The sequence below is a fragment of the Aedes aegypti genome, chromosome 1, assembly GCF_002204515.2.
Source record: "Aedes aegypti strain LVP_AGWG chromosome 1, AaegL5.0 Primary Assembly, whole genome shotgun sequence".
In the NCBI taxonomy this organism is placed as follows: domain Eukaryota; kingdom Metazoa; phylum Arthropoda; class Insecta; order Diptera; family Culicidae; genus Aedes; species Aedes aegypti.
Window position 1 is genome coordinate 225,371,319 of NC_035107.1, and position 24,484 is coordinate 225,395,802.

Genomic DNA, 24,484 nt, shown 5'->3' on the forward strand with positions numbered 1-24,484 from the left:
TAGTACCGTATTCGGAAGGTGCGGACGGCCTGTTCAACAACCTGTTTGGATTCAGGAAAGGTGAGTCTACTCTGGACGCTATCCGGTCGGTCGTTCAGAGAGCTGAGGTGGACATCGGGCATTAAAGGAGCGGCATCTGTTACTGCGCAGTTGTCACTCTGGATGTGAAGAATGCGTTTAACAGCGTAAGCTGGAAAGCGATAGTCCACGCACTTCATCGCCTCAATGTACCGATGTAGTTGTGTAAGCTTCTATAAATCTATTTTGATAGTAGGATTCTACTGTATGACACAGAGGAGGGGCAGAAAAGCGTTCGAATTACCGCGGGGGTACCTCAAGGCTCTATCCTGGGCCCGATGTTATGGAATGCAATGTACGACGGCGTACTGAGGCTGCCCCTTCCGGCGGGTGTTAAGATTGTTCGCTTTGCCGACGATATCACCCTTGTGGGCTATAGCGATTCGATTGGGGAAGCAGAGTTGACAGCAGCGTTTTCTATCTCCTTATTTGGGGAACTAGGAAACTAGGACTGGCCTGTCACAAAACTGAGTTGGTGGTGGTTAACAATCGCAAGTAATTCGTTAAGGTGGTCTCGGAAAGGAAAGGGTTTGAGGCCTAGGGTAATGCCCATTCTCAGTATACATACATGTGCATTGTTAACAAAAGCCAATCGAAAATCGATCAGAAATCGTTTGCCGCCGTCCAAAAATAATCATAAATCAGAGCAACGTTGTTGCTTCTGCTGCTCTATGTTGTGCGAACAAACGCCATCATCCCCGGAATGGATGAATGATGAGCGTCATCATTTTCGCCGGTCGATTACGGGGGGTCGTGATGTTGATGCTGCAACAGCATCTGGCATCCGGAGTTGATGTAACCAGCACCGTCGTCGTCTTCATCATCAGCAAGATGTACTTTCTGCGCTCGGTTCTCGCATTTTACGAGCGTTGCGTGTGCGAGAGCCTATGAAACGATTCTGAGGAAAGTGTCTACGTCAAGCAAAAGGGACGACGACGACGGGTGTTTGATGCGTGAGGAAAAAAAGAGAAGCAAAACGGCCGCCTGTCGTCTGGTCTTCTGTAATGCTTTTAAGGTGGAAATTGCTTTTCCCGGAAAAGTCAATATTTGCGAGGAAAGGTTTGGCGAGCTGATGGCATTAGGGGTTTCTGCGGAACTTGATGATTGCGAATCATGTACTTAGCTTTGTAGTGAGGGAATTTATCCATGAATTTTGATCTAGAAAAGCAAGTTATAAAAGTTCTAAATGTTATAATAATTTTTATTTTCAGAAATGTCTTCATTTGCTGTAAATTTTAAAACATGTTAGTAATCGATAAAGAAATAGTTCTCTTGTGTCCAAATTTTTGTATGAGCCGTAACGCTTGAGCCTACTCCTCCCTACCCCTAGAGGGTTACGTAATTTGTGGATGCCGCCTTATTCATTATTCAATACTTACTCTTAAATCCGTACCCGTTTGATTGAAAAGTTTTAGGCCTATACAATTTACATACAATGCATCATTTTTAATGAGTTTTTAGATGTTTGGTAATGTTATGGTTGTATATATCTCCTATTTCTAAATTTCTATAGAAATTACGATTTGATTCACGAGTGATCATATTTCCTTCTACATTGAGGTTATATTATAAATGAACATATTAGAAATAAAATATATTTTCAGTGATCTCTAGGAGCTACGCTCTATAAAAGTGACACATTACGCATTAAGGGTCACACATAGCCAATGTTTTTGAAACGCTCTCAAAAATCAATTTCTGGAGCGTTTTCATTGTTAGTTTCAAACGAAATATAACAAACTCCAGAATAAGACCTTTAGCATCACAGCCAAGTCAAACAAGAAAGAAAAAGAAGTATATAAAATGTTTCAACTCTATGGAATCCAGGACCGTAAACTGAAAGTAACTATTTTTTCAAGCCGGTCATAAACACAAAAGTGAGAAAGATTCAAAATCAAATTCATTAGGTCAACTTAGTGACTTATATTTTAATCAAAATTCACTTATAAGCGGTTTCTTCACCACCGCTTAGGCCTTAAACCTGGTTTAATCGTATGGGTAAACGTGGTTTACGGCTTAAGCGAAGGTGAAGAAATCGGCCCTTAGAGAGATGTTTCAGAAAAAAAACTGCCAAACTTAACGGTCGTTATTTCTGTTTCTTTATTTCCATTTTTCGTTTTAATATAATGAAATGGATGAACAGTTAAAATGCTTTGGATCTGTCTTGATTGTTTGCTTTGAACTATTCGAATAATGTTGAAATAAAGCTTCCCGAGCTAGTCTAACAGAGCTTACCAGAAGAAACTACCGATTCTAAGATAACCCTTCTCTTAGACTGACTACACATATTTATGGTTGCTATTCCGTGGTTGACCATAGTCAGTGAATATGCACAACGAATCAACTAGACGTTCAGCTAGAATTGGCAATGAACATCGAATACTGACTCATAATTGTCGTGAGCGTACGAGTTTGCTCTATCTATCAGATCAAGAGTAAAATGAAGCCTGTCCGTAGCACATTATGAGAGTCTGTTTATCACATTCTGCTGCAGCTTTGACTAGAATGGGGGGATAACAGTGCATGATAAAACCTATCGAAATAAGCTTCAAACCTAGAAAATGACTAATTAAACTTTAACATTTCACTTCTCTTTTGCAAAAGTAAAAAAAAAAAACTAAAAATCACGAATACCTTCAAATTCTAATGTATTGCTTATCTTGACAGAAAGCCCTATTTCATCTGCGACTCACAGAAAGAGAAATGAGTTTTTTTTCGCTCTCTCTTTGAGACTCTCGTTCGCTGCTGTTATTTATTAAGCTTGTCACAACCTGAGAGAGACTCGCGAAGAGAAAAACTATCAACGTCATATGCAGCCCAGATTCCGCTGTCACGAAACGTCAAATGCAGTCAAATGCGTTTTTATGACTGAAAAAGTAAAAAGTATTGTATTCAAAATAAACCTCAGTCAGCGCAGCTGTTTTTCCAAAGATGCTGACAAATCTAAACACGAGGTTAGTTATTTCTAATGTCTTCTACTTTTGCTGGCATGAAATTTCACTCTAAAATGCCGTTTATGCTTCGGTGTGATGGAAACGCAATAGTTTTTTGGTGAAATGATCATGTGAGAGCTTGAACGGCTTGCACCAGATTGATGTAAACGCTGAGTGGAATAAGAAAAAAAACTCAGCAATCGCAGAAAAAGAAGACCGTCTCCGCGAGTGTCGTCTCAGGTCACAACATGCGAGTGTGCTGATCATGGGCCTATGGACCTTTGCACGAGTTCACTAATTTGACGTTTGAGCGGGGCCATATTCACCAGTTACCATGGTCACGTAAATAACACGGCACCGCTCAAAAGTCCAAAAGTGAACTCGTGCATCGGTCCATACAGATGTATTGTTTCTCTTCGCTTGCTTTGATCTTGCTCCAAAATCAAATTAGAACGAATTCTGCAATGTCTGGTCTTGAGTTAATTCATGAATTGTTTCAACGATTTTTCAGGGATCTCCGGAGAGTTCCCCATTGATATTCCTCTAATTTGTCAAGAAATAGTTCCAGGTACGCTCACTGCAATTTATCAAAAACTACAGAAATCGCTTGGAAAGCCATCAAGAAAACCTTCGAGATTTTCTATTTATTTATTGGCTTTAAGTCTTCAACACTTATGGTTGCACAGGTTGTGACTTAATCTAGATTTCTTATCGTACTAGCAAAAACATTTTTATAGATATTCACTTCAAATTTATCGGCAATTTAATTGAATAATCTACACCTATCATCAAAAGGAAGAATTCTTCTATGTGAACCTAAAGTGTTTCTCTCAAGAATCCCGGCAGAAAATGCTCCAAAGATATCACTTTCAACGATATTTTTTCTACGATTTTTCAACGTCTTCTTCTTCTTGGCATTCCGTCCCAACTGATATAGAGCCTGCTTCTCAGCTTGACGCTTTCTGCATGGCTTTACTTATTTTTTTTTTTTTAATTTTCAACTTTTAAGATATATTCTTCTAGGGAGCCCAATAAATTTGCGTAATTTATGTGATCTTTACAGTATCCCATTTACGCCTATGTTCTATGGAATTTCCTATGTACATGAGACAGTTATGAGATTCAAATAAAAATCTTGATGGATTTTTTAGGACAAATTACTGAGCTCATTCCAAAAAAATAATACGACAAAAATTCTGGAGGAGATTACAGAGTTATTCTTGTGGCAATTCCTGGAGGAATTTCTCTACATACCCAAAATTGAAGAAGCATTCTTGAACCAATTCCTGAAGAAGCACTTGCATAAAGATCTTAAAGAGATCATTGGGAATATTATCGAAATTGGAAATTTGAAAGAATCTACAGAGGAATACCTGACAGAATCCCTAGAGGAATCTATGCAGGAGTTCCAGGAAGAATTTCATGGGTGATATCTTGAAGAAAACCTGTAGGCATCACTGGAGTTATTTCAGGAGTAATCTTCCAAGAAATTTCTGGTAGCATAGTTGGAAAAGCTTTTAGTAAGACTCTTGAGGAATTGTCTGAAGAATCCCTGGTAGAAATCCTTGAAGGATAGCTGGCAAAGTTTCAGCAGAAAGGACAGGAGGAAATTAAAAAGGGTTTTAGGAATCAACTGAAATATAAATTATTAGAAATACTTAAAAAAAATTGAAGAAACTCAAAAAAAAACTAGGAGAATGGATGGAAAAATCTATAAAAAAGTTTCTGGCGTAATTGAAGTATCTTAAGTAGTATTATTGGAAAAATAGATTTGTAAGGAAACATTTTGAAGGATTCCGAGATAAACTCCCAGTTTAATTTTTGAATGCTGTTTAGAGAAATCCCAAAAGAAATTTTATTAGATAATCAAGGTGTAAATTGTAAATTGTTGGTGTAATTCTGGGGGTTCTTGAAATAAATAACTATCAACATTCATGTTAGAACCCTTGGAATATGTTTTGGTAAAAAAATCGATGGAACGCCTGGAAGTGCCATTGCAGGAATTTCATAATAAAACCCTAGAAGAGAATATTGAAAGAATCCATAGAAAAATTCCTGGAGAAATATCTGGTGCTTTTTGGAAGAACTAGTTAAAAAAATTCTGAGTGAGTGTTTGAACAAATTTCTAAAGGAATCTTTGGAGTAGTTCCTAGATAAGATTTACCTGGAAGAATCTTTTTATGAATTCATTTAGGCATTTTAGGAAGGATTTCAGAACGGATCGCTGAAGAAACTTCTGTGAGGATTCGTAGTGGGATTTCAACATGGACACTTAAAAAAATCAGCAAAAATTTTCGGTAGAATGCATGAAGGACTCTCAAAATTCCGGAAGAAATCTCTGGAGCACCTTAGAAGATTGTTTTGCTGCAATTCCAGCTAGGATTGCTCGAAGGATTTTAGAAAAAGTCCTCGGGAACTGCATGGAGAAATCTCTAGTGGGATTCCTATATGAATCTCAGAAAAAAATGGGAAGAATCGTTGAAAGCATCACTGTAAGCATCTCTGGAAGAATTCCTGGAGAAACACCAGGAGAAATTTTTGAAGGAATAATTGAAGAAATTCCTGAACAAAATTTGGGGGCATTCCTGTAAAATCACTCGAGAAGTTTTCGAAGAAATTTCAAAATAAATTTCGTGTAGAGTTTCGAAGGAATTCCTAGAGGCATCGCTAATATTTCGGAAATCCAATCGTCTGTGATTTGACACTCTCAAAAGTTGGAATGAAAACCAAGCGTATGCAATTTTTAATATGGTACAGCAAACAAATTCCTCCTGAAATAGTTCCTGTGCCCCATGTGTTTGTAGAAGGCAAAAAAAGTTCAGTGTCCTATTATAGGGTTTCCTGAATTTCGCTTAAGTAGGGCTATAATTTTATTTTTGAGAGCATTGCAAAGTTATTTACTCGCTAACAGCTCTGAATTTACTACGCGGGCTTTTGAGTTTTTCCATATGTTATCTCTTCTTTTACATGGTAGCTTGACGTTTTTTAGTACAAAAGAACATGTTTTAAACTTTTTGCACGTCTAAATATCGAGAAATTAAAAGGGTCGATGTACCAATAGCCGCATAGCTAAGAACAAAAATTTGTATAAAATCGAAAGCGTAATTATCGTCATTATGTTTGCATCATCTGAAAGCTTTTTATCTTGGTTTTGTGGGAAAAATATGAAAACTACGAAAACTCAAATGTTTGTATTTATTATCGCGTTTGCCACTATAGGAATACATGTGCCTATAGTAGCACTATTTCTAATGTCTGTTCCTATAGTAGCACTAGCATCACGGCGTTGGCAAAATACTTATCAAAACCGTATTTTTACAAAGCTTCTATATTTTTCGTACAATGTGTGGACCAAAAACTTTCCCTTGATGTAATAAATTTCTTAATTCATCAATTATTTCGTAAAATTAAAAATAGTTTCTCTCAGTAGTGCTACTATAGGAACAATAGGTTTACTATAGGCGCAAGGGAGCTCAAATTTTAAGCAAACTAATTATTTCGATCATTTTTCAACAAAATCAAGCTGTGTATCAATGGTACTTAGATAAATAGCTCCTGACCTTCATGTCAAAAAATGTTTTGAAATGATTTATAGCAAAACGGCCGTAAAAAGCCACTAGTGTGACTATAGGGGACTGTCCACTAAGGGAACACCGACCCTACACAAATCAAAAAAAAAAAAAAAAAATCGCCTAATGATAGACTGACACATGACAGCTTGCATTTTACCACTATTTTAAATGGTTTCGATTTATAGTGCACGGAGGGGACCATGAAACGAGAATAAACACTAGGTTGCATAAGCGTAGCCAGGATTTTCACCAGGGAAGGTGGTTGAGCGACCTCAAAAGTGCATTTACAAATTCTACACAAAACGATCATTATACACAACTTATGCATCTATTTTACATGAATAGCTAAACTATTGTGGATATCTAGATAGTTACCTATTTCTTTCACCATGAGCAAAGTGAAATACGTTACGCGTCTTGGTTTGCTGAGTAATGGACTCATTTACCGCCATGGAAAATTTGAGATTAAAAATATGAAGAATCAAATGTTGGAATTCTACCAGCATTTCTTTCAGGAATATTTCCTGAATTTCTCTAGTCATTAGAAACAACTTTTCTCATTGAATCTGACACAAAACTTCATCTAAAAATGTCTATGAATTTCTTTAGTATATTTTCAGGATTTATTTTTCGTTTGCCATCCGAGTAATTTTCAGAATCTCCCCAATATATTATATCAAATTGATTGCTCAAGGATAATGTCAATATATTTTCAGGAATTTTACAAGTCATTCTTCTTCGTTTTCCATTTCCATGACGAAAAGATCCTGGACCGACCGGAAATCGAACCCAGACACCTTCAGCATGACTTTGCTTTGTAGCCGCGTGCTCTAACCACTTGGCTAAGGAAGGCCCCTGCAAGTCATATGAAAGGAATCATTCAATATTTCATCTAACATTTTTCTTGAAATATCTCTAAGATATTCTTTAAGACTCCTGGTTATTTTTCTGGGACTCCGTCCCAAATATTGCAAAAAAAAAAATATATCATAGATTCTTTTATCGATATCTTTTTTAAGAAATTTCTTTGGAGGTTTTTAATTAATTTTTTTCAAGGGTTTTAACAAAATTTATTTCAGTGATATCCTAATGAAAAGTTCTATTTTTTGTTGGCATTTTATACTGTAATTATTTACGATAAACCTAATAAGTTTAATTTAAAATCTTTAACAAGAATATAAGAACTTCTTTTAGATTCCAAAAATTCAGATTCATATGAGATTTTTTTCATGGATTTCCCCAGAAATTCCTCCAAAACAGAATTCCTCAACAGTTCTTTGAGGATAATTCCTCAAGCGGAATACCAAATGGACTTCCTGACCGGGTGTAACACCTGCAGAGGAATTCCAGAAGGCGCCATCTGCAGGCAAATACTTGGAGCAGTTTTTATGAAGTTTTCAGAAAGTTCTGTACTAGAACTCTTAAAACAATTTAGAAAGCAATTGCTTATGTTTTAAAGAAATGCCTGACAGGCGTTCAAAGATGCATTACAAAAAACACCTTAAGGTCCTTACGACTCGTTAAAGAAATTCGATATTGTTCGAGGAACAATTTTGTAAATAAACTTTGGAGTAGGATTATGGAAACTTGGTAGATCCTTTGCATGAATCTTGATTTCGTAAAAGATTTCTGGGAGATATATTGTGGCCTCATGATGATAAAACCTTCGTAAGATTTTTGGGCAGATCCTTGGCAGAAACTAGTCCACTCCAAAAATTCTTGAATAAATCTATAAGGACGAATTTATTTTATCAAAATAAATGCTGAAGACAAATTTTGAGAGAATCAGGCACTAGATTAATTTAAACACTACTTTAATTTTGGTAACGAAAATCGTCGCAGCGAAAGTACTCACCTGCACCTTATGCCAGTGTCCGTCGTGCAGATCCCGCCCCACGGTGATAATCTGGGCCCCTCCACCCAAATTGTACCGTAGCCGCAGGGCTCCCTCCACCAGTTTTAGCTCGAAGAAATCGTAAGTCCCACCATCATCCGTATACAGCACCAGCCCGTTCGGTTGTTCGGTCTTAAATTCCAGCTCCAACGTTCCATTCAACCCGGTGTACCACTTCCGGAACTGGGCAAAACTGTTCTGGGACCCGTCCAACACAAATCCCCAGGCCCCCTCGGATACCAGGCCGAAGAAGATGCCCACGGCTAGGAGCCACGCTAGATTCGACGACGACACACTCATAAGACCCGACCGACAACGGCGACGACGATTAATGCTACGGTTATTTTTATTATTGCGATTATGATTATTGTTGTTGTCACTGTTGCTGAGCCGGATGCAGTCGCGGCTTGACGAGGACGACGAGGAGCAGGATGCAGCGGGGACGGGGACGGAAACGGAGGAGCTGGGGTGGAATCGAGAACGATGGCGTCGTCCGTTGTAGGTTGTTGATGGGGGAGAGAGCTCCTGCTGATCCGCTAGAATAACTTTGGGCGCCGACGCCATCTTGGTCTCACTTCAAACTACACACGCGAGCACGACCGAAACGAAGAGAGAGCTTTTTCACGAGACAGAAAAGGGGAGGTGAGAGTCGATTCAGCTTCGGTACGCGGCTCGGGTTGGTTCGGTACGACACGACACTCACTGTTTACGCTGCGGGAGAGAATGTTCTGAATTCGCATCCAGACTCGACAACGCACTCTCACACTCCGCCGTCACACGCGAGACACTCACGAATGGTTTCTGGTTTTGGTTCTCACTTTCTTCAGAGGGGGTTGATTCTAACACTTGCACCGAATGCTGTAACACTTCTCTTGCGGGAAATCTTCTTCACATTAGTTGAGCGTTGTTTTCACTTTGGGGAAATAATGTTTCACTTCGGTTGGTATTTTACGTTGCTTTTGGTGTTTAGTCCTTCGAAACTATCACCAATCAAATCCTGCAATGAGATCAATGTAAACAGTTAGAAAATTTAATATCAAACAATTTTATATTTAATTTTATGAATCTCGGGGAAGAGGCAGAAATCGAAGTCGTTCATGGCTTTTGCAACAAGAGCAAGGTAAACTAGAGTAAATCGAAGTTGTTTATCTTAACTATTGTAGAATTGTTTGTTATGAAGTTTTTTTAGGTTTGAAAAATGTTTATTCTTATTAAAATAATGCTTGATGAGGTTTTGACCGACGTTCACTAATTTGGATTTGGACGTGCGAACAAACAAACATACAGTTAAAAATGGATCAACAAAGGTTAAACAAACGTACGATTAAAAATCGCGGTAGTGCTGTAAAAACCAAAGTTATCGTTCTTGGTACTCCTTTCCATGAATACACCTTCGATTTCATGATTACTTGCGAAAATCGGTGAATGAGTGAGTGAGTTTATTATAGATCAGACCCTGGATTGCCTTCTGAGAAAACTGAGAATATCTCTCACTCTCATAATCACGATACGCAGCACATCATGAGAGTCTGTTATCATGTTCTGCTACAGTTCGGGTCAAAGAACCCATCCCAACAAACACGATTGCTATCGAATGTGTTTATCGTGTCAATGAAATAAATCACCTACCCCCTATAATGAACATTCGAGAAAAACGGGTTGTAATAACGTTCGCTGCTGTTATTTATCAAGCTTGTTACAACTTGCGAAACATTGCCGATCATGAACCGATACAGATGGGATGCCTGTTTTCGCTTGCTTTTATCGTGCTTCAAAATCAAATGAGAATGAATTCTGCAATGCTTGGATCAGAACACCACAACAGCAAATTATCTGCAAGGCAAATAAAAGGTGTTAAAGAATGCACATTTTGGCGTTTCAGCCTCATCTTTTATTCATATCTTTGGTATCGTTTGTTACGCTCCGCCCTAGTTATGGATCAGCGCCTCTATAAACATGATTGACATTTACGTGAAACGTTAGTAAACAAAATCGGTCCCACACGGAGAATTTTAAAATTTAAATTTTATGTTTACTCAAAATTAAGTATATCGATTATTTTTTCAACCCAAAATCTTTCGGAATTCTGTTTCACGAATGTTGTTAAAAATAGAGAGTTGTATCTACCCAATGGAATTACCGTGACCCAATAAACCAAGTACTAAATGCAACTTTTCTTATACTTATATTGAGTAATTGGGCTCAACTACGGAATTGCGTTGGAACCACTTAATATTAAGTGGAACCGCGTCTCTGTGCAATTATGCAAGCCTTGTCACTACTGTTGTAAGGCTCCGAAAAAATGGAAAATAGATAAATAAACAAACATAAATCTGTTTATATCTACATCACGGTAGACACAACAAGATAGGCTATTCCCACGTGTAAACAACGATTTTCCATCAAAACATGTGTCGTCATTCCTAGCATGAGGCCTTGAGGATAGTAAAGGAGAGCAGGCCTTGCTTTCTTTTGCACTCGTTCGAGTTTGCGATAGGAATGACGTCACTGCCAAATGGCATTTTTCGGAATATAATACCTTGCTTTTTACCGTGTAGCTACATGAAGCTGTCAAATCTAAAAAAAAACCATTGAGAGAAGTGCGAACAATAAAACAAAGGCATCGGTATTGCGGTTTCAATTTATTTTCTTGAATATTTCTGGGTGTTGTCAGTCGGACGTTGTGTCGTGGATGGGCTACAGCGCGCCCGAAAGTGGTCGACAGAAAGGTAATTTTTAAGCTTTCTTGATGTTTGTAAGAACTTTAAGTGTTATGTCTTGTTTAGCGTCGCGTTTCGTGAATGTCGTGTTGTTCTTAGGTTAGCACAAATCACACTAATTGATAGTAATTCTGAGTAGTTTCTCCAATAATGACCAAACCAATGTACCTATGTACGGATTTTATCTGGAATAGATGATCGTAGAAGAAACAAGTCAATTGATGAAGATGAGAAGGATTTTCTCAAAAAAATGTCGTCGGTTTTGTGTGCAGTGAAGAGAACAGATTCATGATAAGATACCGAGAAGAAGTACGAATAAATTTGAAAATTTTTACAAGCTAGTACGGACCGAGAAACCATTGTGTTATGAATTTTCGAAGGAACGTGGAATGGAATAGGACCTAAGCGTCGATGAAGACGGAACTCAGTGAACACTTCGCGGAAGAAATATAAATACAAGGAAATTTGTAGACCTTGGAATGCGGAGAAACGTAAAACATCGTGTAATAGTGGAAAAATAAAGTCGATGGAGCGGGGCAAGCTGCTTAACTCAACCATGTCGTCCATGTGATTGATTATCCTGATAAAATCCAACAAATATAGACAAATGCTTTCTTGCGAAAGGTTAAAATTTTTTAAGCATCATCTGAACTGAAACAAATATATTTTTATTAAGCTCTTGTGCTATAAACAATAAACCAATGCGCTCGCATTGGTTCTAGTTTGTCCGATTATTAGAACAGAAATAGCCAGTTTTGCGAGTAACTTTAATCTTCTGGTGTATCACGGTAATTATGTTAGATTTCGGCTTAGAATCCAACAGAATGCGAAGATGAATTTCAAGTTTCCTGAAAGTTAAAATTACAATAAATTCCATATTCTTTTTTTTCAGGCGTTCCGTTACAAATAAGACACACTTTTACCCACTCAGTTCAATTATCATACTAAACTGCTTCCTTTCGCAAATTATTGTATTGGTAGTGTTATGTCTGTTTCCTGCATACGCACGCATATGGTTTATTTTCATGTAGAAACCTTTCCCGTATGAAAATAACAAACAAAAAATGCCATTTGATGTTATTGCTTGAAAGAGAACGAGAGCCTTATTTTGAATTTTTGTTTGTTGTTTTTATACAGAAATGGTTTTTGTATGAAAACAATCCATATGCGTACGTGTGCAGGAAAGAGAAATGTTATTAACGTCAGATTGCCTTATTGGGAGATCTATTGTTAACTAGTGGTCCCGGCAAACTTCGTCTTGCCATCAAGTAGGCTGGTAAAAAACGCTATGAATCGTCCCATACAAAATGACAGTTCCGTTCACGCCCGTTTTTCCGACTTTCCCGGTGAATATCCTGTAATTTTTATACACACAAACACGTCGGAACACTTGACGAACAAAACGGAAATATAATTATTCAAATCCGTTGACCCGTTCGGAAGTCATTTCGTGACATACAAACACTACTCCATTTTTATTTATATAGATAGACAAAGATGACTGACTGTATTCAACATATCCAAGGTTATATTGCTTTAAAGCATGTATTTCGCTGAAATAGATTGCAGAGTTATATCGTCAGCCGTCAACATGGCTTCGTCATCCGATGAAGTATATTACAAGTGCAGAGAAAATTCATCTCAGTCAAATGATTGTATTGTGGTGTAAACCATGGTACTGCCAAAAAACTACATGACGAAGGATCTCAATATCATTGCAACAAACAAGTAAGTAATGAGGTTAAAATCACAAATCTATGGAAAACAAAGAACTACGATTTGTTTTAGAGCTATGGAAAATTGTATTGGGAACACGTCTTTCGACAATCTGGAGCACAAAGAGGCTGCTATGGTCGAGCAGTTACAGAGAGACAAGCGCCTCAGGAGCCTATTCTATTCAAAAATCAACTGACCACAACCATAAGCCAGACGCACTATGTGTCGAGACGAGCAAATACAGGAACACGCTGAAACGTAAAGCAGCGAAAGAGAATGAAACTCCTGAGAAAATTATTAGACTTAGCTGGAGCTCCAGTACAGGCTAGCAATTGAAACAGACGACATGCTTCTTCTGGATTGATCAGATACGACGTACAAAGAGGCACTGAAAGTATTGAAGCACTTCGCTCGCGACAACGGAATAGTTTTGGATCCTACAGTTGTTCCGACAGATTTTGAAATGGCGGAAGGTTTTCAAAAACTCTTATCAATACAGTTGCTTGTTCTATCCGATTATGAAATTTATTATTAAGCTTTTTAATTTCTGGGAAATGTTTTTTTTTTTTCAGGAAATTGGGTATCCCGGGAAATAACATAGAACTGTGGCGTTGTGACACATCACAATCTTATGAGCCCTATGAGTAGAACATGGTATCTTATGGCCTCGCACCTTCTTCGTTCCTCGTCTTCTAACGCTTTTACAGCTCGTAGAAGACGAAAGCAGTCTGTTCCAGAAAGTGTGCCCAGCCATCAAGAAGAATGTATACGTAGATGATCTCATCTCTGGAGATAAATGCGTCGCAAACACTATTCAACTTCGTGATGAACTGAGTAGTCTTCTACTAGGGACTGTGTTCGAGAGTTGAACCGCATTAGAGAATCCCCTCGGTGCAGCATAAGCATCACCGCAAAATAGTGTGTTCAAAGAAGCAGTAGTTTTCGTCACCCAACTACCAATCAGCGTAGAATACGTCGGCAAAAGGCTCAGACGGAGCCGAGATTCCAATTTTAGAACCGAAACCCCAATAGATGTATAATTGTTAGTTAGTGTAATAAATGTAGTTTTGTAGGTTTTCAAACCCGAAATCCGACCCGAAAATTTGAAATTTTTCGGGTTCGGATCGGGTTTGAAGGCTACAAAATTATCGGGTACGGGTCGGGTTCGGGCTTACAAAAAGTCGGGTTTGAGTCGAGTTTAGGTCGGGTTTTATGAGAATTGTGAACAGAGTAACAACCTAAAAGCTTCCCTATGCATCCGAAACGATGAATTCATCATCTTTTCAAACTCGGGTTTTATTCGGGTTTTTCTTACAAACATTTTTCGGGTTTCGGGTCGGGTTCGGGTTTACACAGCAAACATTTTTCGGGTTCGGGTCGGGTCCTGGTTTGAAGAAATAAAATAAGTCGGGTACGGGTCGGGTTCGGGTTTCAAAAATGTGAAACCCGACCATCTCTAATAAAACCCCGAGAAACCCTACCGAGCATCGGTCAGCTGACCGTCCGGTATAATCGCCGGACGTCCAGTTCAGCCACCCAAGGAACCGCTATCCAAAGGCCACCAAATACAGTCCACTCGGAAGGAAGGTAAGGACCAGCTCCCCAACAGACTGGTTTTGGATTTCTAGGACCCCACCCCCTTTTTGGTCTTTGTTTTCATTTTTTTTATTTATATGTACCATGGTCATTGGCAGGGCCGCATTTACCGGGGGGGGGGGGGGGTTGTGGCGAGGGGCTATTTTGCCGTGGCTATTTTGCCAGCTGAGCTTCAACATCTGAATTACCGAATGATTTGTAATCTGTTCGATTAAAGAACGTTCAGTTATTGAGATTTTGGTAAACAGATTATCGACTTCGGTGATTTGAGCTGAGTGTGTACACTTGGCCGATTTCCCCTATCCGAACCAAAAGGAAGAAGCAAAAAAAAGTGCTTGCCTATCAAGTGGGCACTTATTAACTCTATCTTACATCTTTTTGTGTGCAAATTTGTCTGTCTATGCTGTGAGCGCAGAGAGCACGGTGCAGCAGAAAACTATGCTTGCATGTATGACGTGGCGCGCAAAGAAAGACGCGTGTCAAGTGTAATAATAAAGCCGAGAAACGAACGAAGGAGAATATGGGAAACTAATCAGTTCGTTATTTTTCCGGGTCGCTTTTTGTCTGATCCGTGCTGATCAAATGAACCGACTCTCGTTAATAAAGAGCCGCGGATCACTAGTTTTTTTTAGTGATCCGGATCTTTTGAACGGCTCCGATTCTTTTTGCCCATTCCTAGACGGATTCATCAACCGACAACATGAATGTAAAAGTTTTCCACATAAGTTCCTGTTCCTGAAGCTTTTCATTTCAAATTCGTACAGTCATCATCGTGTTCCAAAGAGAAGAAGAAACAATTTCTGAAGTTGAAAGTGTTAGAGGAAAATTTGCGTATTCGTTTTTCTTTCTATTAGTGAAAATGTCCGAGTGAAGATGAGGAATGCATTACTTCCAGCATTGGATATAACCTGAGACGAGACTCGCGATGACGGTCTTCTTTTTCTAGGATTGCTGAATTTTTTTGTTCTTATTCCACTTTGTGTTTATACCAATCATGCGCAAGCCGTTCAAACCCTCACAGCAAAAAATGATTGCGTTTGCATCACACCGAATCATAAGTAGTCATTGAGTGAAATTTGATGCTAGCAAACGTAGCAGACATTAGAAATAAGTAATCTTGTGTTTAGATTTATCAGCAATTTTGGAAAAAAAAACTGTTCCTCTGACTGAGGTTTTTAATAATAGTTCATTTTGAATACAATACTTTTCACTTTTTCAGCCATAAAAAAGGCGGGCTGCATCTGACGTTTCGTGACAGAGGAATCTGGGCTGCATATGACGTTGATATTTTTCCTCTTCGCGAGTCTCTCTCAGGATATAACGTATGGTGCTAGAGGAAAATCGGATTCCACTAACAGATTTTCCTAGCTTTCAGCTTTGAATAAAATGAAACATGCTAATCCCGGGCTTCTCAAATTATGGATTTGCGGCGCCCTGCTTGTTGCTGACTCACTTGTTTAGAAAAAAACATTCAAGTGAGCTTGCGACAAGCAGAGAAGTCTCGAATCTATATTTTGGGGAGCATGATTTCTTCTATCAAATGATCGTCGAAAACCGTGAAGTACATGACGAAATCCATATGGCTACCACACTCAAGTCATGAGGTTTTCCTCATTGCGCAAATCTATAAGTGATTTCGTCCCATTTTAACGAGTACGGTAATTTCATTCACCGAAAATATCTGAAAAACGGATCCAATACCGAGTTCGGTAAAGTATTACTAAATCATCAGTAAATTTGAACTGGGTCAAGTCCGGCCTCCGACAGAAAAAGTCAAATACGTAGTGCAACGCAATTCTCCTGAAAGGCGCAACGAAGGCGCAACGAAGGCGATCGGTTACAAAATTAGCGTAATAATTTATCATAATCCATCAGAAACAGTTGGTAAGTATCCTTTAGTTTCGTGATTAGCAATTGGAGACATGTTTCTACAATTTCGTCGGTGTTTTCTTTCCAGAAGCAAACGTTCACTCCTTTTCATCGAGCGCCTTGGAGGTCGGTCGGAATCGGATATGAGGACTGGCAAAACATGCGGCGCTGGTGGAAATATTATACTAATTCGTGTAAATATATTATAATATTTTAAAACACATCGCATCAAATAGATAATGTTTTTTTGTTTTTGATGGATCCAATAGCTGGGGAACAAAGCGGGAAAAAAAATAATTACCGTATAGATCGGTAGGTGGACCTAAAATTTACTGAAGCGGTCAGCAATTTTTGACGTTTCATGGCAAATCACAGTTTACCGACCAGTCGGTACTTTTTTCGTTTACCGAACGCATTACCGACTGTTCAGCTGTTGAGATTTCGGTAAATAAAATACCGACGTCGGTGATTTATTCAAAGTGTGTAGGTATTAGGATTTATATAGGTAATTAATGGCCTTCCTTTGTCCAATGGTTAGAGTCCGCGGCTACAAAGAAAAGCTATGCTGAAGGTGTCTGGGTTCGATTCCCGATCGATCCAGATTCTTTCCGTTATGGATATTTCCTTGAATTCCCTGGGCATAGAGTTCCATCGTACACTGCCTATCTATGGTTCAAATGTGTACAAATTATCCAAGAACTCCGTTGAGCCTAGATCTTCAGATCAACAAACGTAACCAAGTTTACACTCATGTGGGGGCATACAATTATGGTAAACCAAGTTGAACATTTCTTGGTAATCATTGAACTTCTTTGAGTAACGGCCTTCAGATCTACAAGTGTAACTTTGCCAATATAGAGTATAAATGTGTTAAAATATTTAATGTTTTTCTCAAATGCACTTTTTGGAACATTAGTCATTTATCGTATCATCGGAATATTCTGGGAGCACAACTGCCAAATCCGTCTGAAAGAATTGTAAATCATCTGAGAGTGTATTTTCCAAGCTGTTTGGAATTCTTGAAATTCGTTTGACTACTAATTCTTCTGGATTTATCGAACCAGTTGAGTGACGAAACTCCATCAAGTACAACATCAGGTAACAAAGCGAAAGTTACACCTATCGAAATGCGAAATCCTTTCTCGCACTCGACAGCACGCAAAACTGACGACGAATTCGCTCGATGAAACCAAAAATCGTTCCATTATTCAGCTTCCTTCAGCGAGCCCACCGACAATCCGCACAAATCCGCTTTCCACCGGGGAACTGACAAGTGAGCTGCCGTGAGGACTGCTGTCGTACTCGCAATCCCCGACACAAAATTTTTATTAGTAATCCGCCTTTCTCCATTAAGAACAATAGTTTTGCGAAAGTATGGTTCATATTTCTCTTTACTACTGGCTTACTTTTCTTAATGGAAAATCACGAATAACTTATGAATATGATTTAATTAATTAATTAATTAATACATTCTTGCATTAAGCTTGAAATAACTCTGTTTAATGGCTATTTCTAGAGAAGTGATCATGATATTCATTATGGTTTAGAAGAATAGAACATGTTCCATCTAAACCGCCATTTTCGGAACTAGAATTTTACAAATAAATTGAATACAAACTCGTAGGCCATTTTTGAAAGTTATTCTTGAGCTAATATGCTCGATTTTTTCATGTAAAACACTCATTCTGCTATACTAGAAACATGTGTAAAATTTTATCCAAATCGAAGGTTATCGAGCCAGATATTTTAATTTTTTAGACTATCTCTGAAATTCGGCCCTTCGTAAATGAATTGTAAAAATGACGTTTCTTTTTATAATTTACCTGTTGAAATATATGGTATTGTTACAATAGAATCTAATGTATGTTAATAGACATTTTTTATCAGGTTCATGTGACAATCCCCCTGATAGGCTCTTTTTCCACGAAATGCGCCGACAGCCATAAGCAGCAACAGCGAGTGATGATCATTTCCAAAACCATGCAGAGTAGCCGTCAAGGCAAAGTTTCCGTCTCATCCGTTGTAATTCAGCGGAAGCTTGTTATTTCCATCCATAAATCACTTTGTTTCCCGGAAGATTCCGTCCATCAGTCCATTCGTAACAAAAAGTGTGCAAAAAGTTGAAAACCCTCTCAGAAGTGGGGCACCGATGATAAGGGTTACCGAGAGGAGGAGGCACGCACTAAGGGGTATTTGGCAAAAATAGCCGGACAACAGCCGGACAAGTAATTACAAGCACTAATAATAAGCCCCAGTCAGCATTGTATATGTATACAGGCATTATGATAGCACTACAAATGCAGTCACGCCGAATAACAGCACTTCTACGGCATAGAAACCCTATTAATGCATCATTTATGCTTCACATGACATGTTAAAGACATGATAATCTCGAAATACTTATGACCATCTGGATTTCACAAATTCCCCTTAGTGTGGCGTAAGAAAATATATGCAAAAACGCACTCTTGGAGCAAAACATTCGAAGCCATTTGGGGATCAGAAGGTCGATGACGGGAACTTTGGAGAGTTTTAACCTCCCGAGCGAGGGTAGGTAATTGTTCCATCACTCGTTTGACACACAGATACAGACACACGCAAAAGGCACTCTGTGTGTGCGACAACTGGTCGGAAAACTGAACACCGAAAAGAGTAGACGAAAACGTAACACATTGCATGACGGAACGAAATCCGGAGTTGGATTATTTGTTGGGCCTGTGCCTTTGCTTCGTGGAGGAAACCATGTTTTTCTGTTGTGTTATTCAGTAGCAAAAGGAACAGACGGACAGACGAGCAACACATCATGCAAAACATGACGTTTATGATGAGTAGGATTTTGTTGGGTACGCTTTACAGGTCAGTAAATCGTTCGTGGAATGATTTTGAGCTCAAAAGTTGATTGCGATTAACGAGAAACTTGCGACGATCGACGCGCCACCATAATTCATATAATGGAGGGTATTAGAACTAACTTGGAGTTGATGATTTTGCTATTTAGAGGTTAAAATCACTAATTAGTGTTTTTTTTTTCTCATAAGCACTATACTGCCCATAACTGCATATTTGTAACATTCGACAAAAGTAGGCATTGAGTAAATGGAATACCAAGTGTGCATTTTATGGCAGTATGGGAGGAAACTAAAATTTCCAAAAATTACCAGGAACTCAAAAGTGCTTATTTGAGGCTGATATTTTGTACAACTCATATCGCATACTAGGTGAATAGTCAGAAAATAATTCTGATAGAAATTTCATTGCTATTACATTACGAGTCTCATTTATAATCTCAATGTGACTGTTATGCAATTATAATTACCAATGTGACAAAACAACTTGGTATTTTTTTCGAGTTTTCTAGAACAATCTAACAGATTTTAGTAAGTTGATCGAAAGTATTTATCATTTGATGACTATTCATGGTATTAACGATCAACGCTCCGTCATTGTAATCATCGACATCATCGAAACTTGAAGAGCAGTTTTTCTGTTCAAAACTAAAAATTATTCGGTGAAAATGTGTTCATTGTGTTTCGACAGGGCAACAGAATACAGTGAACACATTTTCCTGTTAATTTTCTTGATTTTGAACGAAAAAACTGCTTTTGAAAATTCCGAAATCAATGACGGATCCTGCCCCCTTAACTCCAATTTAGTAAAAATGTCGAATGTGACTGTTATACAGTTATGGGCAGTATAGATTTTCAACAGAATCGATTTTCGAATCCTGTGATATTTTTCGTGATTTCACTTATATGGTTATTTTTACCAATTTAACGGAAGTCATTTAGTATAAAGAGAATTAGCATAAAAAATGAAAACAAATGATTGCTGTTGAGCATCCTACGCAGGACAATCCCTCCTCCTAGAATGTGTAGGTTTATCTTATCTAAGAACCTTACTTCGAATTCTGCATAGTATTTCGAAAATTTGAACATTCTCCCTTCTAATATTTTAAATTTCACAAATTAAGTTTGTCACACTCCCACAAATGTTTGGTGGGCCCTCACAGACAAAATCCAGTTATCACGAACATGAATAAGCGTGCAAAAGTTGATGCAATTCACGCATATTCACCATTAGATGGCATGCAATATGTACTTATATCGCTTCTACCTATTCGCTATCATATGGTCGGTATTCATACAGACCGGACTACATGAATTTTGGGCTGAACACAGATTAGTCAAGAACTCTAACAGTTCTGATCTTGTTGATGCAATTGATGATTAATCGAATAAATTAGTTCCAATATTACAGCAATATAAAAAAAAAATTTTTTTTGAATACTTAGGGTAAATTTTACTGAAATCATTAAAAAGCACTTGGACCAGTCTGACTAAACACCGACCATATACGATTGCTTGTGATCGGACTAGTAGTTGGTTATAGTGCTCGATCATATCCATGCGGGAAATAACGAAATATAGCTCAAACAATTTTACATGTCTATTATATTAATTAAACGAAGGACAATATAATACAATATTCTCAAGCCTGTGTTGTGTATGTAGTGTGAGAGATATCTTGTGTCAGTAATATATTCATTTTCAAAAGTAAACAGCAGTTTAACTTCATCTTTCGACTTTTGATCAGCTTTGGGCCATTATGTGACTGAACTCTTAGTTTGAAGAGGTTGGAAAGTATCGTAAAAACGAGGTAACTTTGGTAGTTTTAGGATAAATTTAATCTGTTTCTGCACTCTGCATTGAAGATTTTTATTTAATATTTTTAATCAAGGTAGGGCAAAAGTACCAATAGTGGAGGTACTAAGCACGATTGAACTTCATTTAACCGCCTGAATTCATGAAGCGCAATTAATATACATGTTAATGTTGTAATTGACATGCATATGTCAATGTTATTTCGACGGCAGTAGTGTGTGATCCTTTGACTGCGACGCTTGCTCCTGCGGGGCGGGTGATGCGGTCAGGATCGAACGTGTTACGCGTGGAGTGCAGTGAAAAAGTGTATAGTATTTTACGGAAACCCCAGTGCGGCGACGGAGAAAAACTGCTTCACATCCTGGTAAAATCGTTCTTTATTATTGTTTACTTTACTCACTTATTACCAATTCAAACTAAATACGTGCCAGGGTCGAAAATATAATTTTCGATTCGGGAAGTGTAAAAACATTGCATATATCCATTTGATATCTGGATGTTTTTATGCGGGGCTTACTGTAAATGAAAATGACCTCAGAATGTGTGTGTATTTACTGCCATTCTTGAAATGGGTCGTTGGAATTTCAGTAGAACTATCACCTTTCATCTCCTGGGCTAAAATTGTCTGCAGATATAAAGATATCGAAGGGTATCATTAAATACATGCATACAATTTTCTTCCATAAAAGCACTGCCGGTCAGTGGGAGGTGGATTGTATCACACACACACACACACACACACACACACACACACACACACACACACACACACACACACACACACACACACACACACACATATGTCAATGTTATTTCGACCATTGACTTAATGAGAAAAATGATTTGATCGCAGTAACCCACGGCATGTCAGTGAAAAATAAAACCTCCACTATTGGTACACTGTACCATTAGCTGCGGTGTATTTTTAATTTGTGTTCCTATAATTGCGATATCCGTGATTTTCTTATGGGATCCTCCATTATAGGAACTCTTTACCGCAACTATTGATACAAGTAAGCAAAGTTTTAGCCATTTTTGTGAAATTTTATTGGTTTTGAAGCAATTTGAACGCTCTTTTCAATTATTCCGTGTATCAACAAGCCAATACGTCGATTGGCAGTATCGGTTCTGTGGCTAATGTAATAAAATCATTGAAAATTACACTACCGCAACTATAGGAACACCCACAACTAATGGATCATTTACCTTAGATAACTCGAAAATCAAAATTTTGAGATGTAATTAATCGCAGAGAATATGACGGAAAAATTAACTTCAAATTATGTATTTTGAACCACACGTTTATGAGTTGTGTATAGTTTGCAGATCTAATTGAGAATAATGTTTTCATATATTGAAGTCAAAAATTTCAAATTCGAGTTATCTAGTTGTAGCATCAAGGGGACGATTTATCCTCCTTAATCCACAATGAGCAAAGTGGAATTAAAAAACACACCTTGGTACAACTTGTTTCTTTATTAAATACATTTGAAGATTTTCAAATATTATACAAGGGATATCTTTGAGAAAAAAAAACTGTAAAAATCTCTCAATATTTTTTCAGAAATTTATACTAGATTCTTTCAAAACCAAAAAAACTAACAATTACTTCAAGAATCAAGAATTCTCTTAGATCACGAAAATCACAATGAAGATTCATATAAGGACTTCTCTGTGGTTTTTTTCAGGAGCTCTACTTGGCATTCCTATGAGCATAAGTTGAAACATTCCTCTACAGTTTTATACAGAAATTTTCCCAATGAAATCATAAAGGAATTTCTTCCGGAATTTCTTCTAAAACATTTCAGGAATTCTTTCAGAAAGTCCCTCAAAGATTTATCCACGACCTAATTAATGCAGTCATATATATTGAATATGAGTATTGAATTATGAGTAATATTTTAAGAATTTTCCCTTGAATTCATCAGATGAGTCTTTGGTAGTGTTCTTAGAGATATTCATTGATAAATAATTATTATAAAAAACTTGAAGGAAGCATTGCAAAAAGTCCTGAAAAATTATCTGAACTGTGTTCTAAGGCGTACCAAGAAGAATTTCTGTTCAATTATTTTAAGAAATTCTGACAAAAAATAATCCAGGGAAGTCACATGAGGAATTTCTGCAGAAATCAACATTAAAATACTTCGGAAATTCCTTCAGGAAGTCCTTTCAAGTATTTATCCATGTTTTTTTTCCTAGGAATATTCTTTGTTTATGAAATCCAATAAATTATATCTAGACAAATTGACTTTTCATTCTGCAGATTTGTTACTAGCAGTATTATTAGAGATTTAAAAATAAAACCAGAACAAAGCATTGAATGAACTCCTGAAAAATCTTGGAACTATTTTGTTAATTTATTGTTGAAATAAATTATGTTTCAGTATTTGTAGGAATTATGAGAAAAAATATTCTATGGAAGTTACAAGATCAATTCCTGAACAAATTTTGGTACAATACCTCGAGAAATTCAAAGCAACAATTTATGCATGTCTGGTACTCTTGGAAATTTCCAAGCTTCAATTATTTGTACATGAATTCTTGAGGAACTTTATAAGACATCGTTATACGATTTTGATGTGAAATCTGGAGGAGTTCTTAGAATAATCTGAGAAGGAATGCTTGGAAAACTGTCAAATTTTCCTTTTTTTGAAGAATTTTGAAAACTTCCTTGAAAAATTTATGAATTAAATAACTCGATAAGTATTCTTGGGGAAATTCCTAAGATGATATATTATAAATTCTCAGAGCAAATTACTGGAAAATCATTTGAGTAACTTCTTGGAGAATCCCTTGGTCTGAAACAATGCTTGAAAATATTCTCTGTGAATTTCTGAAAAAAAAAATCAAAATAATGTTTCTGAGGATTATTTCAACACACTTTTTGATTAGTCACAAATTTCATTGCATCAAGGATTTACAGGGAAAAATTTAAGAAAATAACTTTTTAAAGTACTTTATGGAGTCATCGAAAACAAAATTTCGAGGGAATTATCAGGATTTTTTTTAATCCAATAATATTGGAAGATTAGAATATGAAGGGGAAGATAGATGAAAAAATTGGTCAAATTTTTCAAGGAACGAAAGTAAAATGTTCATGAAGTGAATTTAAAACATAGAATTCCTCAAGAGTAAATAAGGGTGTAATTTCTAACCAAGGTCAACGAGCATGAATAAATAAATTTCTACTAAAATTGTATAAAACTCCCGAAGGTAGAATATTAGATGAATATTGGGAGGAATTTCTACAAATTTCCCAGTATGTTCTTAGCTTGAATAAGTGAAACAATTCATTAAGCACAATTCCTTGTATAATGAAAAAAAAAAAAATGTTTATAAAGTTTCAATAGATGATTGTTTTAATTTGTCTTAAGCGGAATACTTTGTGGATTTTTTGTAGAGATTTTAAAGAAATTCTCTGGTGAAATCAAGAATAAACTTCTGG

General features: G+C 37.3%; 1 protein-coding gene across 1 annotated transcript in view; it reads right to left on the bottom strand.

Annotated features, from left to right (window-relative positions):
• The window catches only part of LOC5567609 (neurexin-1), a 571,360-nt gene that overhangs the window by 541,434 nt on the left and 5,442 nt on the right, over positions 1-24,484 (bottom strand). Inside the window, 1 exon segment of the mRNA XM_021857706.1 lies at positions 8,439-9,474. Coding sequence (XP_021713398.1) covers positions 8,439-9,041 — 603 coding nt within the window. The 5' untranslated portion in view covers positions 9,042-9,474.